General features: G+C 33.5%; 1 protein-coding gene across 1 annotated transcript; it reads right to left on the bottom strand.

The window, feature by feature from the left end:
- Positions 1-1,199: 1,199 nt before the first annotated feature.
- On the bottom strand, positions 1,200-5,548 carry LOC147074196 (uncharacterized). The gene is made up of 3 exons (XM_085944023.1): positions 5,331-5,548; positions 5,124-5,252; positions 1,200-3,443 (listed from the first exon to the last, which is right to left on the bottom strand). The coding sequence occupies exons 1-3, from the start codon at positions 5,484-5,486 to the stop codon at positions 2,412-2,414; spliced, it is 1,317 nt and encodes a 438-aa protein (XP_085800149.1). The 5' UTR covers positions 5,487-5,548; the 3' UTR covers positions 1,200-2,411.
- Between the last annotated feature and the right edge of the window lie 11,921 nt (positions 5,549-17,469).

Raw genomic sequence — 17,469 nt, 5'->3', positions numbered from 1 at the left:
AATATGCAATTAGGGTGTAAACAAATTATTCCTCCTAAGGTCACACAAAATGACTCATAGAACTAAGATATGTGTAAAAGTGTATTGAATCGATTACCTACTCGTGTATCAATCTGGTTCAATGCCATTATTAATTGACAACGCACTCAATACAGTAGCTAGCAAGTAAATTCACGCATAGTGACATTCGCACATGTATAGGTAGACATCACGCAATTTCCATTATGCGATATCACACATCGGGAATTTATAGCAATATCACCTTTATTGTAATGGCGTTAGAACAGTGTTTCTATTGTCAATGTTCATTTGAGCGAACCCGTTTGAACCATTTGGCAGCTCGACAAAAAGCATCGGGAATTTATAGCAATATCGCCTTTATTATAATGGCGTTAGAACAGATTATGCCATTCGGCAGACCCGACAAAAAAGTGAGTGTCGTTTTTTTCCCCAGATGCTTCGTCCATATTAATGTAATTGATCTAGTTTCATAAAATTTCACAAATGCGTTGACTTAGACCCGTTTTTAAAAAGTCGTGAATGTCAATTTATAAAATTGACCATAATATTATGTATTTAAATAAATACAATTTAATTAAATCGTATTACTTATTTTCTTATATTAAATTGAAATATATTTTCTTATCCCAAAACACTTAAATAATAGGGACAACAATACAGCATATCTATTATTTTATTTATTTCATGCAGGAATAATAATTATGAAATACAGCAAGACGATTTAATACTTTAAGGATGGTAGTTACCAGTAGTATGCGGGCCATAGATGCCATGGATGCGGCGCGTTCTTCATTAATAAATATTATCCATAGATATTTATGTATTAATGTGCAATAGCCAATTGCATGGTGTGATATACAATTAATTTAATTATTTAACGAGCATATTTTTATCTTTCATTCAGAATTCACTGCATTCCACTGGTTCATACCTACATCCGAATAACTTTTACAATGTAAAAAATATAAAGAGTTTTATTTATCCACAATAATTAGAAATACAAACTGGCTATAGCTCATACAGAGATATTTCAAGAAGCAAAGAATCCATATTATGTGTTCACAATAAATTATTGAAATTTATACATTGTGAGAAGTTACATTCCTACCTCAATTAAGATAGAACAGATAAGGAGTATAATGAGGAAATAAAAAAGAAAATATCCAATATTTGAAATATTCGATTAGTATTTAGTTTTATTATACACAGTTTTGGAGATAGCGCATTTAAATGAAGCCGGTGAATTATACATATAATCAATGTATCGACGGTGAATAAATTATTAATATCATAATTCAAACAACAGCACACGATAAAGGAGTTTCGTATAAAATTAGAGTCGCTACGACTGACATCGTTCAATGTTTGGTTTTGCGTAAATCTTGACGGACAATGAAAATCTCTACCTTTGGAGTAGTGTTATGGAACGGCGGTATCAACTTCATATGAACACAAATTAACCCCAACCAAGAATTATTCATCAAAACATATTATAAAGTCCACCTAGGTGTATATTTTATCTAAACTGCTTAAAGGCCCACATGCCCCACGTAGGTCAAAATGGAGCTTTTATGGTAATTTCAGATCATAATCCTGGACAATCATTAAACGTTGTAGATAATCTATTTACATAATTTTGAAGCTTTATTATCCTTTATATTATTATTATTTTAAACATTTAATGACTACATGAAATAGTATTCTTTTAAACCTCTCGATCTAACGTTTTAGAATATAGTCATATTTCAGTACATCCATGTTCAGTGGTGTTAAGATTTATCAATTTTTAAACGCATTTATAAAACCATTAGTAAAATTAATGTTAACATTAAATGGTGAAATATTTACAAATATTATGTAATGTTTATAGTTTAGACAGAAAATATGGCATAGTTAGAGCGACGCCAAACGAGAGAAAACGATGCAATAGGCTTCATGTAAGAACTTTCGGAAATAACAACTATAACAAATTTACTCCATGTAATACGTGATCTGAATTTGGCAAAGACCAAAATCTATGACCAGTGCTGCATGCATTGACAGTATTGACACCGACACTCCTCGGCGGGTTTCCGATCTGCCAGTTGTCAATGATGGCAGTCTTTCTAGAGAAAATGGAATCCGCATGGGTGTGGCGGGTGCATTCAGCCAACTTGCGAGTCACATCGAGGTCAAAGCTATATTCTGTGACACCAAAAGTTGTTTGTTCAACGCGTGCGTGCTGCCTGTGAGACGTGGCATCTTACTAAGCTTATAAGCATATAACTCGGATTCTGAACTTTTTAATGAGCGAATGGGGTTAGAGTTTTTACTACACATGCATCATTTAATATTATTTATAATAATTGTAGCACCATGAAAATTCACAGGGGCAAATAATGTAATTACATCTATTCAGAAAGATGTGTAATTTTATGGGTGTTTAAAGTTATAAACGATTTGCATGAAAATGCACATACATCGCATTTATGTGGTCTTTTTATGGTATGGGTAATTTTATGTTTCTTTAAACCGTGAGACCGTTTACATGAAAAAGAACATTTGTCGCATTTGAATGGATTTTCTTCGACATGTACCTTCTTATGATTTTTCAAATACCTTAGCGTTGTAAACGTATAAGAACAAACGTCGCATTCATATGGCTTTATACCTGTATGTTTCATTTGATGTTCTTTGAGGCTAGCGAGCCGTGAACACTTATAAGGGCACATTTTACAACTATATGGTTTGTCATTAGTATGAACTAATTTGTGCTGTTTGAGATGTACGGGCAAGACGAATGCACGGGAGCATACATCACATTTATGTGGTTTTTCACCAGCATGGTTCATTATTTTATGATATCTAAGATAAGTGTTCCGTGAGCACTGATACGTACACATATTGCATTTATGTCGCATTTCGGTGGCGTACGGGACTGTCGGATTTTCCGGCGTACTGGATTTGTCGTCAGGAATATTATTGAGTATTGTGGTCAGTTGATTAGCAGTTGTATTTTCAGTTGAACTCTTTTTTAAATTAACTTGTTGTCGTCTTTCAATGTTCATCTTTTTAAACGATTGGCGAAAGCGAAAGAAATCGGCAATGACATCATTGTGAATGATTTTGTGAAATTTTAAATCACCTACAGACCCAGCGACTTCATAGCAAATATTGCAAATAAAATTTCTTCGAAAAAATGTTACTTTTTTGAGCTTAATACGCACTTGTTTCGGAAAATCTAATAATAAGACCTCCTGTTTTAAGTTACGTACGTCTATGGTCATTTCTGAATTTTGCATCATTTCGTGTTGAAATTCATTGGCCGTAGAGTTTGAACGATTGGTGGATTGGTTCATATTGTTGGACGTATTTGAACTCGTGCCAGCCTGTGGACATTCATTGGTATAGTGTGCTTCTGTTAAACATTGCTGCGTGGAAACCTACGAAAAGAAAACATATAAAGTTAATACCAAAAAATCTTAGGTCATGGACCCCACAGGCGGGGGGGGGGGTGTGTGGGGGTTGACAGGCTTGCCCTAATGGCAAAGTAGAATCTTAACATATTAAAATGTCTCGTTATATGATGAAATTTTTGATTACTGTGCGTCGATATTCGATAACTCCGTAGTTCAAATGGATTTATTCAATGCAAAAAAATCGCTAAAAATGCACCGATTTCCCTTAATTTCACCTGAAACAACATTTAGAAAACGATTCTGTAAAAAGTGACACTGCCTTTAACCCTAACGATGGGTAGGGGGGAGGGCGCCAAAGATTCTGGCATGGGGACCCGCTTCAAGGTGTGGGGGCCATGCATTAGGTATATTCGTCAAGAGCGCTAAACATGCGCGCACAGAATTGCGGTGGCGGGTTTCGTATCCGGATCCGAATTTATGTGAAACGAATAATACTTAATCTTTTCGTCAGGAGTTTATTACTCAGGGTCGCGATCAATTTATATTTGGCTATCAAACGGCCTTTTCAGAGGGTTGTCCTCACTCTTCTCAGGATTCAACAGTACCTACGCAAGGCCCGTGTCAATGGAAGACCTGTGAAACTTAGCAATTCTTGCAATCATCAAGAGCATCCAATGTTTGCTTTATTATTCTGACACGGCATGTTTAAAGAATAAGACCGCGTGGATGACACAAAAGGAAACCAACCGTCCTAGTAATGTATAACAGAAAGGACTTAGAGTGTAGAGGCGACGTTGGACCTAGCTCGACCACGTGCTATGGATATCTCAAGAGAATTTCAACTTTAATTTCCTGTTCTTCAAGTTCAAACATTATTCGTAGAATGTTTATCACATTTGAATGGTCAAAAACATAGCTTATAATCAGTATCTTTAAATGTGTAAATCTTGCCCATTTTTTGAATAATAAAATGCCTAATTCTTGTCAAATTTGGGATCACAAGAGATTATCAATATAATTTTTTATTGTAAATTTTTCACTATAATAATGTCGACATAAATTTTACTAATAGTTTTATAAATGCTTTTAAAAATTATTAAACATAAAAAATCTTAACACCATTTCACATGGACGTACTGAAATATGACTATATTCTAAAACATTAGAGCGAGAGGTTTAAAAGAATACTATTTTATGTAATAAAAATACTTTATGCAGTCATCAAATGTTTAAAATAACTATAAAGGATAATACGGCTTCAAAATTATGTAAATAGATTATCTACAACGTTTAAGGAATGTCCAGGATCATGCTTTGAAAATAGTATAAAAGCTCCATTTTGACGTACGCTGAGCATGTCCCCCCTTAACAGAGCAATCACTCTTCGTGTAGACAGGGATTGCATTCATAGCATACCCAGAAGAAAACGAGTCGGAAAATTTATTTTATTATCTTTATCATAAGGAAAGAATCCGCATGTCTATAAGTGTATCGTGTGACATATAATAAGCGGAAAGCGGAAGCACAAACTATGGCAGACAGTGTAGGTAGTTTTCCAATTTTATTTGCTTCAATAAGTCCGTTTTCTAGAAGGAATTTTATCATTTGCGATGATGATTATACTGAGAGTCCTATTTTTCGGAAATACTATATTATTATTACTAGGTAACTATAAATGGCAGATAATTAATTGTATCAAGCTACCTGTGATTCATCAAATTTCGATGCATTCGAGAATGCAGGCAATTCTTCAATCGAGTGACGATTTTTAGCGACTTGTGTACTCAGAGGATCGATTTCTGTACCAGTTTCCACATCAAGTTGGCTGTTAACCTACAAATAAATAATATGGTTAGCCCATTTGAAAGACGCATAAAACGTTCGCAATAATCTTATAGGTATCAAAATAACCTGCTCAGTGACATCATCTACATATTTTTCTTGTTTGATAAGAGTCTGTGACGTTTGCACTTCTGCGTTAGACGAACTGTTAATTGGTATGAATATTACACCAAACGGTGTTCCGGTGTACGAATGTGGGTCTGCTGGCTCACTTTTAAATTCCATTTCTTATATTTTGTAAACGGATCAAAACAACGACACAAGGAAAGAGAATGTGTAAATAGTGGATGACGTCAAATCACAGTGTTGCTATTATCGATAATTGAATATCGACCTTTCTTTATCTCTGGATTATTAAAACGAACGCAGAACATTAGAGGCCCAAACAAAAAAAAATAATATTCTTTTAGTTCTCCTGAAAAATATCGATTTTTGACGTCCTAATGCCTTCTTCATTTTGCACTCATAATATATTATTATTAAATAGAAATCAATACATACTTATAAATTTCCTGCTTCTTATCTGTTTTTCGTTCACTTTTTACCATGATAAATTTATTGTGTTGACTCAATGTTTTGACTGATATCAAACGTCATATTATTATGCCAACGCTCCATTGGCAAGCCAAAAGTCCGAGGACAATAAGTCGTCCGATTTGTCTATGCTCTGCTACTGATCAACGAATGAATAAAAATGTCGAGCTGTCAAAAGTCAAAAGTTGCGATTAACGTAATGTCTTCCGATAATCCTATAATTTTGTGTTATTTATATCAAGACTTGCATAAAATAATACAGCAGTGAAAACAACACAAGTTTTTCGTTTCATTTTATGAATTTCATAAATACAACCCCTGTCTAACCATACTATAGTCGATAAAAAATATTCTTCTGTCTATAAAATATATTATAGATAGTATAATTTTAGATTATTTTATAGATAAGCGAATATTCTTTTACTACTATCTACTATGGCTTGGATTAGGCAGGGTTTAACAATCTACACAATATTGTAGCTTAGTTCAATGAAAACGTTTGATTCACAAATTTTAGTGTGCACTATTAATGTCGGATCTTAACAGCCTACCTATACCCTTCGCCACTATTAAAAAGTCATTCGTGTGCGCTTAGCCTAAGTTAATAAATAATAAACTTTACAAACTCTGTATTTTTTTTTACGAAATAATAAATTTGCAATCTGTGTAATAAATAAGTTTAATGAATAAAAATTTTATAATCTAAATATAACTGTTTTTATAAATAAATAAACTATTCAAACTTTTAGTAAGGATGTTTCATGAAGAAGTTTCCATTATAAATGACCTTAAGGTTTATAGATAAATAAACTACAGAACTTTTATAGACATTTATTTGATAAGAACTTTAAATATATAGAACCCCCTATGGGTATAATAATAAAACTGTTTGTGTATAAAGAAGATATTAAACATCGATACACTAACAGCGAAATTTATTTTTGGAAGTCAATTAAAGAAAGTGTGACTACTGCACTACTACAACACAATCCAAATCCTCAATTTTGACCTCCGGATTCAGGGTTGGAGCCACCCAGAGCCCGAATAAAGTCACGAACCTAACAGATAATCCAGTAAGCATATCGGCTATTTTCAAATTTTGTTTACCGCTGGCTTCCACTAAACTCACAAGAATCGTTTTACTAATAATAATCGTCCGAAGATGTTAGTATTAGCCTCACCGCATGCCATATAAAACAGTTAGGTCTATAAGACTATTCGGTTTAAATTAACAAAAGTAAACTATGATAAATAATAATATGTCTTTGGATAGGGCGGCTCTCGTGGTGCAGTGCGTAAGGCGCTTGCCTTCCACCCGAGACTTCCTGGGTTCGATCCCGATCAGGACACACAATATTTATGTGTTTTTCTCAAAGCCTGGGTGTTTGTGATTGTTCAAAATTACTAACAACCACCTTGTACGAAAAAGCAAGGCCATGGTTATTAATAATTCTAAAAAAACATGTCTTTGGATGTAAGTAATAAAAAGAATAAAAATAATAAATGGTGACATGTTATGATGATTCATGCCGTTCAGATCCAGTGAATGCAGTCATATAGATAAGATAAGTATATGCTTAGAATATCAGTCCTATGCGACATTTCTTTTACCACGGGAAAAAACTCGGCTACAGTTCCCAATGAATACGACAAAATATTCATCAGAATCACCACCGCCTTGCGCTACGAAGAATTCTCCAGGGTTTTTACAAGGCGGTTTCATAGGCCCTGGCCGAATTCAAATTAGCAATACCTACCCGTTGCGGGTTGAAGAATAGTTTTCAATAAGGCATATTCTCTCAGCCGGCACAATTTTCATTTGACTAGCATCAAGTAGAGTAGTTTGCGTGCCAAAGTCCTTAAGAAACCTAGATAGTAAATGCGAGGTATCCATAAAGGCATCTAGAAAAAAAATGTCTTGAAAATCTAACCTCAAAACTGCAGCTGCTGGGATCGTCGCAACTATCTTTCTTAACATTCATGTTACTATAATGACTGATTGGATGCAATATTGGCTCATCAAACCTATGCTGCCCTTTTGCATAAACCTCCATTTCTTTTGGTTCGCGTTTTATATCCATTTTTAGTATTTGAAGCAAAAATACGTCGTGCAGTCACTTGTCAAAAATGTATATTGACCGCCGTGGCAGTAGACTCGTGGCAATATACAAAACAGTTAGTAAATAATTTTATAATGGACAGCGGAATCGAATTAGTTTTTGGAACGATTCACAAAATAATGGTATTTATTTATATTTTATACTGAAATTATATTATTAGGTAGGTAGGTACCATGATTGAAAGAATTCTGAATATACTTATTTAATAAATAGGTACCTACGAACATTAGCAGGGCCTCGAGATTTATCATAAGAACTAGGTAGGTATTTACATACCTACGAATGTATGGGTTCGATGCATAAAGTGCAACGAAACCATAATCAATAAAAAATATTATAGCTAGATATGTATCTATAAAATATCTAAAATTATGTATGGTTTTAATTTGTATCTACTATGGCTTGGATTAGGCAGGGTTTAATTGAATTTCAAAACCAGCTAGGAAGCATCAACTACACTTACTTATTATTCTTATAGTAAGTAGTTACCTACCTAGGTAAATGTTTCAGTTCAATGAAAAAAAAATCGTTTGACAGACAATGTTTAGTGTGCACTAGTTATATGGAATCTTAACAGCCTACCTCCACTCTTCAAACTTATAATAGGTACCTAGAATAGGTATATATATTTATATTGATTTATTTACCCTTGTACGCCATTGTACTGAGAGATATATACTCTCGCAGCAGGGTGCAGTTTCAAAAAATTCTTTATGAAACCCCTCCAAAAACTGTGATTTCTCGCAGAAGTTTGGACAATTATCGACGCAGAGCAAACGCATTTGAACCGCACCGTTGACGCAAACGATGTTTGGCGGATGTTTGGCGGATGTTTCCGAAACTTCGCTCTGCCACTGCTTCCCGCGCCCCTCCCTCGCACACTCGACAATATTCTATTGAAATCGGTACTGTGCAACATATTTATCATATTTCTTGGAGAAAAAATAAATATGTTTTGTACAAATACAAAAAATATTTACCTATTCGAAGTAACTAAAATTTAATTATGTTAACAATATAGAATTTACTATTCTATACACACATATATAATTAAAAATATTACAAATAATAATGAAATAGAACAGTAGTCTATACTTATATATAAAAATTAATGTTTATTTGTTTGTTTGTTCCGCATGCGTTCCTATACCATTCATCCGATAGCAATGAAACTTTAGTGAGTTGTTATGTGCATACCCGCGAAAGTTTTTGAATTGGAAAAACTATCTTCTTCGTCTTCTCTTCATTGACAACAACAACTGACGAAAGTTTCATTGCAATCGGATGAACGGTATAGGAACCATACGAATAAAAGAAGATAGAATGAAGAAGAAGAAGATGGTTTTTCTAATTCAGAAACCTTGGCAGGTCTGCACACAATAACTCACCAAAGTTTTATCGTAATCGGATGAATGGTATTGGTATAGTGTACATATAATTATTTATATTAGTTATTATTATTAATAACTAGCTGAAGTACCCGGCTTCGCACAGGGTCGCTTCGTGGTTATATTTATCTTAGATATTTAAAAAATAATAAGAGGTAATTATTTTTTTAATATTAAAATATCTGTGTAATACAATATAGCAATATGAAAACAATTATTCTAATATGAGTAAAGGTCAAACAAAAGAACACTAAATGATAATCGAGTCCAAAATATGAAAACGTTATTAATGTTATTAATATGTAGTAAAAAAAAAACACAAAATTGGATGGAACAAACAAACTTTTTATTTTATATAATACTAATTTAGAAACCTTCGCAGGTCTGCGCACAACAACTGACTAAGGTTTCATCGCAATCGGATGAATGGTATAGGAACGTATACGAATAGAAGAAGAAGATGATTTTCTAATTCAGATATCTTCGTGGGCATGCGCACCATAACTCATCAAAGTTTCATTGCAATCGGTAGAATGGTATAGGAACGCATACGAATAGAAGAAGAAGAAGATGGTTGTGCTAATTCAGAAACCTTTGCGGGCGTGTGCACAACAACTGGTCAAAATTTCATCGCAATCGGATGAATGGTATAAGAACGCATACAAATAGAAGAAAATATAATAGAAGAAAAGGAAGAAGATGGTTGTACTAATTCAGAAACCTTTCCGGGTGTTACCACAACAACTGACGAAGGTTTTATTGCAATCGGATGAGTGGTATAGGGACCATACGAATAGAAGAAGATATAATGAAGAAGTAGTAGAATAAGATGGTTGGACTAATTCAGAAACCTTTGCGGGTGTGCGTACAATAACTGACGAAAGTTTCGTCGCAATCGGATAAATGGTATAGGAACCATACGAATAAAATAAAATAGAATGAAGAAGAAGATGATGATGATTTTTATAATTTAGAAACCTTCGCGGGTGTGCATACAACCACTTACCAAAATTTCATCGCAATCGGATGAATTGTATAGGAACGCATATGGGACAGACAGACAGACAAACAGACAGACAGCCATTCATTTTTATATATAAGATATAGCCTATACTCTTCGCGCAAGTGCAAGCAATAAGTTGACAAAGTTTTATCGCAATCGATGAACGGTATGGCAGCGCATAAAATACGAACAAACAAACAAATATTGATTTTTATATATTAGCTAGTTAGTGGCTGTCTCTACTTTATATTTTGTTATTATGCATTTTTAAATATTTGTATAGAAAATAATAAGTTGGTAAAACCGGTCCTGATAATTAATAAAATATATGAAAAGGGTATTAAGTCAATAGGTACATATTTAACGTTTTCAATGATAAACTGTAATTATTTTAAATCAAGTAATTTTATAATCAACAATAGGGACAGTATGACGAGACACCACTGACAAAATAATATCACGCAGAAATTGTAAATATTCACTAACCGTTTTTGGCGTTCGATATTAACTTCCCATGTTTCTTTTCTTCGTAAACGCTTTCTTGACTCACTGGGCTTACATTTCGACACATTAATCAGTTCAACATCTAATATATAAAAAATAATATTTGTGTGTTTGTTTGTTCGTATTTAATGCGCAGCCATACCGTTCATCCGATTGCGATAAAACTTTGTAAACTTATTGCTTGCACTTGCGGGAAGAGTATAGGCTATACTAATATATAAAAATGAATGTCTGTCTGTCTGTATGTCTGTGTGTCTGTCCCTTATGCGTTCCTATACCATTCATCCGATTGCAATGAAATTTTGGTAAGTGGTTGTATGCACACCCATGAAGGTTTCTGAATTAGAAAAATCATCATCTTCTTCTTCTTCTTCATTATATTTTCTTTTATTCGTATGGTTCCTATGCCATTCATCCGATTGCAATGAAATTTTGGTAAGTGGTTGTATGCACACCCATTAAGGTTTCTGAATTAGAAAAATCATCATCCTCTTCTTCTTCTTCATTCTATCGTCTTTTATTCGTATGGTCCCTATACCATTCATCCGATTGCAATGAAACCTTCGTCAGTTGTTGTGGTAACACCCGCAATGGTTTTTGAATTAATACAACCATCTTCTTCTTCTTCTTCTATTCTATATTCTTCTATTCGTATGCGTTCCTATTCCATTCATCCGATTGCAATAAAATTTTCGTCAGTAATTGTGCCAACACCCGCGAAGGTTTCTGAATTAGCACAACCATCTTCTTCTTCTTCTTCTTCTTCTTCATTTTATCTTCTTTTATTCGTATGGTCCCTATACCATTCATCCGATTGCGATGAAACCTTCGTCAGTTGTTGTGGTAACACCCGCAATTGTTTTTGAATTAGTACCACTATCTTCTTCTTCTTCTATTCTATATTCTTCTATTCGTATTCGTTTCTATTCTATTCATCCGATTGCAATAAAATTTTCATCAGTAATTGTGCCAACACCCGCGAAGGTTTCTGAATTAGTACAACCATCTTCTTCTTCTATTCTATCTTCTATTCGTATGCGTTCCTATACCATTCATCCGATTGCAATGAAATTTTGATCAAGTGTTGTGCTCACGCCGCAAAGGTTTCTGAATTGTTACAACTATTTTCTTTTTCTTCTATTCTATCTTCTTCTATTTGTATGCGTTCTTATACCATTCATCCGATTGCGATGAAATTTTGACCAGTTGTTGTGAGCACGCCCGCAAAGAGTTCTGAATTGATACAACCATTTTCTTCTTCTTTTTCTTCTATTCTATCTTCTTCTATTCGTATGAGTTCTTATACCATTCATCCAATTGCGATGAAATTTTGACCAGTTGTTGTGCGCAAGCCCGCGAAGGTTTCTAAATTAGTACAAACATCTTCTTCTTCTTCTATTCATATGCGTTCCTATACCATTCATCCAATTGCAATGAAACTTTGGTGAGTTGTTGTGCGCACGCCTGCGAAGGTTTCTGAATTAGTACAACCATCATCTTATTCTTCTATTCGAATGCGTTCTTATGCCATTCATCCGATTGTGATGAAATTTTGACCAGTTGTTGTGCGCACGCCCGCAAAGGTTTCTGAATTAGTACAACCATCTTTTTCTTCTTCTATTTGTATGCGTTCTTATGCCATTCATCCGATTGTGATGAAATTTTGACCAGTTGTTGTGCGCACGCCCGCAAAGGTTTTTGAATTAGTACAACCATCTTCTTCTTCTTCTATTCGTATGCGTTCCTATACCATTAATCCGATTGCAATGAAACTTTGGTGAGTTGTCATGCGCATGCCCACGAAGATTTCAGAATTAGAAAATCATCTTCTTCTACTATTCGTATGCGTTCCTATACCATTCATCCGATTGCGATGAAACTTTTGTCAGTTGTGTGCGCACACCTGCGAAGGTTTCTAAATTATTATTATATAACATACAAAGTTTGTTGTTTGTTTGTTCCATCCAATTTTGATTTTTTTTTTACTACATATTAATAACATTAATAACGTTTTCATATTTTGGATTCGATTTTAATTTAGTGTTCCTATGTTTGACCTTTACTCCTATTAGAATTATTTTCATATTGCCATATTGTATTACACAGATATTTTAATATTAAAAAAATAATTTCCTCTTATTATTTTTCAAATATCTAAGATAAATATAACCACGAAGCGACCCTGTGCGAAGCCGGGTACTTCAGCTAGTTTATTATAAATATTGAAAAATACTATTAACCTACAGAGTGATCAACACGAAGTCACTTTAATTTTGTTCAGGCAGACATTGAAATCCGTGTCACATGACCATCAGAACAGCCGCTGATTGGCTTATTAATTTTAGGGGGATTTAAAATTCACACGCTAACTGTTTTAGGGGGTTTTGAAATTAGGCCTATTTTTTGATAATAAATATTGACGGTTTAAGGCTTTATTTGAAACTATAACTTTGTCCAACATAGTGGACAAAAACATATCTCTAAATATATATCTAGCTCAAAATTTTATGAAAACCGTTTTAGGGGCTTTTGAAACTAGGCGCTTCAAATGTAAACAGCGATCGCCTCGGCGACTTCAACGGTAAATTTTATGCTTTCTCTATTGAGGTCGGATGTATTTTTACCGATAAGGGCAAACAGATAGTTTGCGTTGTGTCAGGGGACGCTGAGAAACCTCATGTTCATTTGCGAAATATTTATTTTATAATATTTATCGGGGGTTACAAACTTTTACAGGGCTGGTCATTTATGATTTGATATAGAATTCTGATGTGTGATTTGAGGCATTCTTTGGGGTTGTATATTTGGTGACAGTACCTATATTATAATATTACATTGTTCTCAATTTGCTTGTGGGTGCCGCAGTTCCGCAGTGCATATGGACAAGCCGCCACTTGTTATAATATTATGACATATTTCCTTTCTTCTCTTGTCATCGATCTAACTGACGTGCTAACCAGTTGGGCTTTTTACACCTGGACAATCACTTTACAGTGTATTTTCTCAATTTGCTAACACTATAATAAATAATCCAAAATTATTGTTTGGGAAATAAATCGGTGAACTATCAGCAGAGTATTCATATAATTTATATTGTATTGTCTTCTATATGTCTTCTTACCACAGCGACTTAATGTTATCGCCGATTTTTTGTTGTCGGATAGTAATCAAGCCTAGCAAGATAGTATAGATACACCAACACAAAATAGTGAAAAAATTTAATAAATAAAAAAAATTAAAATATTATCTTAATAATTATAAGAGTCAGTTATGTAATTAAATTGTCTATATGTTAAGGGGGGACATGCTCGTCGAAGGTCAAAATTGAGTTTTTATTGTATTTTCAAACCATGATCCTGGACACTCCTTAAACGTTGTAGATAATCTATTTATATAATTTTGAAGCCTTATTATCCTTAATAGTTATTTTAAACATTTGATGACTGCATAAAGTATTTTTGTTACATAAAATAGTATTCTTTTAAACCTCTCGCTCTAATGTTTTAGAGTACAGTCATATTTCGGTACATAACTGTGCAGTGGTGTTAAGATTTTTTACGTTTATTAATTTTTGAACGCATTTATGAAACCATTAGTATAATTTATTACGAGATAATTTTTGTAAAATATTCACGATAAAAAATTATATTGATAATCTCTGTGATCCCAAATTTGACAAGAATTAGGAATTTTATTATTCAAAAAATCGGCAAGATTAACACATTTGAAGATGATTCTAAAGATACTTATTATAAGCTATGTCTTTGACCATTCAAGTATGATAAACATCTTATGAATAATGATTGCTTTATAATAATTATTGACCTAAGAATAAGGTAGTGTTTTTTTGAAATACGCCATTTCTTTTGTCATTCCCTAGTAGTTAAGCTACAACATACGGCCGTAGCCATAAATTGACAAACTATAATTAAAGTAGGGAGTAAAATTATGTTAACGCGCGTGTTTGAACATGTACCTAACCGAATTTTTTTTTATTTTTTTTTTAAACGGTACATGTTCAAACACGCGCGTTAACATCATTTTACTCCCTACTTCAATTATAATTTGTCAATTTATGGCTACGGCCGTATGTTGTAGCTTAACCACTGGGGAATGACAAAAGAAATGGCGTATTTCAAAAAAACACTACCTTATTCTTAGGTCAATAATTATTATAAAGCAATCATTATTCATAAGATGTTTATCATACTTGAATGGTCAAAGACATAGCTTATAATAAGTATCTTTAGAATCATCTTCAAATGTGTTAATCTTGCCGATTTTTTGAATAATATAATGCCTAATTCTTGTCAAATTTGGGATCACAGAGATTATCAATATAATTTTTTATCGTGAATATTTTACAAAAATTATCTCGTAATAAATTATACTAATGGTTTCATAAATGCGTTCAAAAATTAATAAATGCAAAAAATCTTAACACCACTGCACAGTTATGTACCGAAATATGACTATATTCTAAAACATTAGAGCGAGAGGTTTAAAAGAATACTATTTTATGTAACAAAAATACTTTATGCAGTCATCAAATGTTTAAAATAACTATAAAGGATAATAAGGCTTCAAAATTATATAAATAGATTATCTACAACTTTTAATGAGTGTCCAGGATCATGGTTTGAAAATACAATAAAAACTCAATTTTGACCTACGACGAGCACGTGGGCCGTTAATATAGATACATCGAAGATATTATGGAAATTAAATGTAGGTACTAGTCTAAGAGAAAACCGTTAAGATAAAATGAGAATAATTAAAATACAATACAATAGAATACAAAATGTTAGAAGTGGCACATTTAAAAGAAGAAGGTGAGTAATAAAATAACATGGATTAACAGTAAAGAAAATATAAAATTTTAAATTATTTAAAAGTTAGTAGGTAGCAAGATAGGTTAAGAAAACGATGAAACTTTTAGTATGTCAATTGCAATGACTGGTATTGTTCGATGAAGAGTTATGTGAATTCAGTTCTGGGATATTAAAAACTTCGTAGAATTTTTGTGGCGTAACAATTCTAACAATTTTTGACCAATAAACAAGTCGATAGCCTGTGTTTATGTATAAACAATGTAAAATCAAATCAAATTTATTTATTTATTTTACATAATAATGAACATGACAAATTACAAATTCAAAGCGTTCACGACATGACATAAAATACATAATATAGGTGTTAACAATTTTTAAATTAAAAATACAGATAAATGTGGTTTAATAATACATTAAGTAATAAGATAAGAAATAAAATAAAATAACAATAATAAAAGTAGATGGATGCACACATAATGAACTATTGATAGACCCTGTCTTAAAAACTTATAAAACAACGTCCACCGAAATTCACTCTCGCGTAAGTGGAATATGTCAATATCCGAAGCGATTTCATTAAACATGGTTATTGCTCTCCCAATTGGCGTCACTAATGGCAGGTTAGTTATGCACCTTGGGAGAACAAACAACGGATGCTTTCGTTCCTAAGGTAATTATCAGAGACACACAAGTCAACGCCACCAAGAATGGCAGAATTCACATTTACGCCGCGTTTAAGTCGGAAAAAATATGTCGCTAAATAAAGATCCCATCTAAATTTTAAGCTACAGTATGAAAGCATACCTAATGCCGGCGCTCCATTGGCACGCAAGTCAGACGATTTACAGTCTTCGGACTTTTTTTTCGCGTGGAGCACCCCAGGTCTGCGGACTTTTTAATCCGCAGACCAGGCTCGTTGGATTTCAAACATGTTTGATATTTTACTCGCCGAGCCGCTGAAATTCGTACGTTCACCACGCTTTACCGTCACATTATTTATATCTATGCCGACGGACGACAGCGCCATATATTAGTCTATGAGCGCCATCATTATTTTACTGTCATTCAAAGTGTTCGGACATCGAAAACAACAATGGTAGATCTACGAGTGCATTCGAAAAGTTTCTTGGAAGATTTTATTAGTTGTTTTAAAGACAACCCGTCGTTGTGGAAGACGACAAGAATCGTGATGCCAAGTCCTTGGCGTATGCGGAACTTTTGGAAATATTAATCAAGGTGGAGCCGCAGGCAACGGTCAACGATGTCAAAAAGAAAATACAGACATTGAGGTTGGGTTACAGAAAGGAGAGAAATAAAGTAAGGACATCATATCGAAGCGGAGCCGGCACAGACGCAGTATATCTACCCAAACTGTGGTACTATAAAAATTTGGAGTTCTTGAACGACCAAATGGAAGGTACGTGGGAATGCTTTAAAGCTATTTATTATTCACGTGCAGATTATGAAATTGTCGTAGCTCTGAAAGTGACATCGCATTAGATTAGCTACTATTAAGCAATTAAAACATACAGCTATGAATCATTTCTAGTCACAATAAAATTACTTATTCTTTGCTGAGGTAGGTAATAAATAATAATAATATATAGGTACGAGGGAATGCTTTAAAGCTATTTATTATACACGTGCAGACTATGACATTGTCGTAGCTCTGAAAGTGACATCGCATTAGATTAGCAACTATTAAGCAATTAAAACATACAGCTATGAATCATTTCTAGTCACAATAAAATTACTTATTCTTTGCTGAGGTAGGTAAGAAATAATAATATATAGGTACGATCATGGCGGTGGAAGCGCGGCTTAAGC

The sequence above is a fragment of the Rhyacophila brunnea genome, unplaced genomic scaffold (assembly GCF_057557595.1).
Source record: "Rhyacophila brunnea isolate RB1 unplaced genomic scaffold, BYU_Rbru_1.0 scaffold_16, whole genome shotgun sequence".
Lineage (NCBI taxonomy): Eukaryota > Metazoa > Arthropoda > Insecta > Trichoptera > Rhyacophilidae > Rhyacophila > Rhyacophila brunnea.
Note: the sequence above shows the minus strand (reverse complement) of the source record. Positions and strands in the feature narration are given on the sequence as shown.

Bases quoted from the DNA above. Each gene is read 5' to 3' on its own strand.
- LOC147074196 (XM_085944023.1), bottom strand. From the start codon at position 5,486: ATGGAATTTAAAAGTGAGCCAGCAGACCCACATTCGTACACCGGAACA. The intron at 5,253-5,330 runs GTTATTTTGATA...ATTTATTTGTAG, and splicing joins TAGATGATGTCACTGAGCAG to GTTAACAGCCAACTTGATGT. The intron at 3,444-5,123 runs GTAGCTTGATAC...TTCTTTTCGTAG, and splicing joins CGAAATTTGATGAATCACAG to GTTTCCACGCAGCAATGTTT.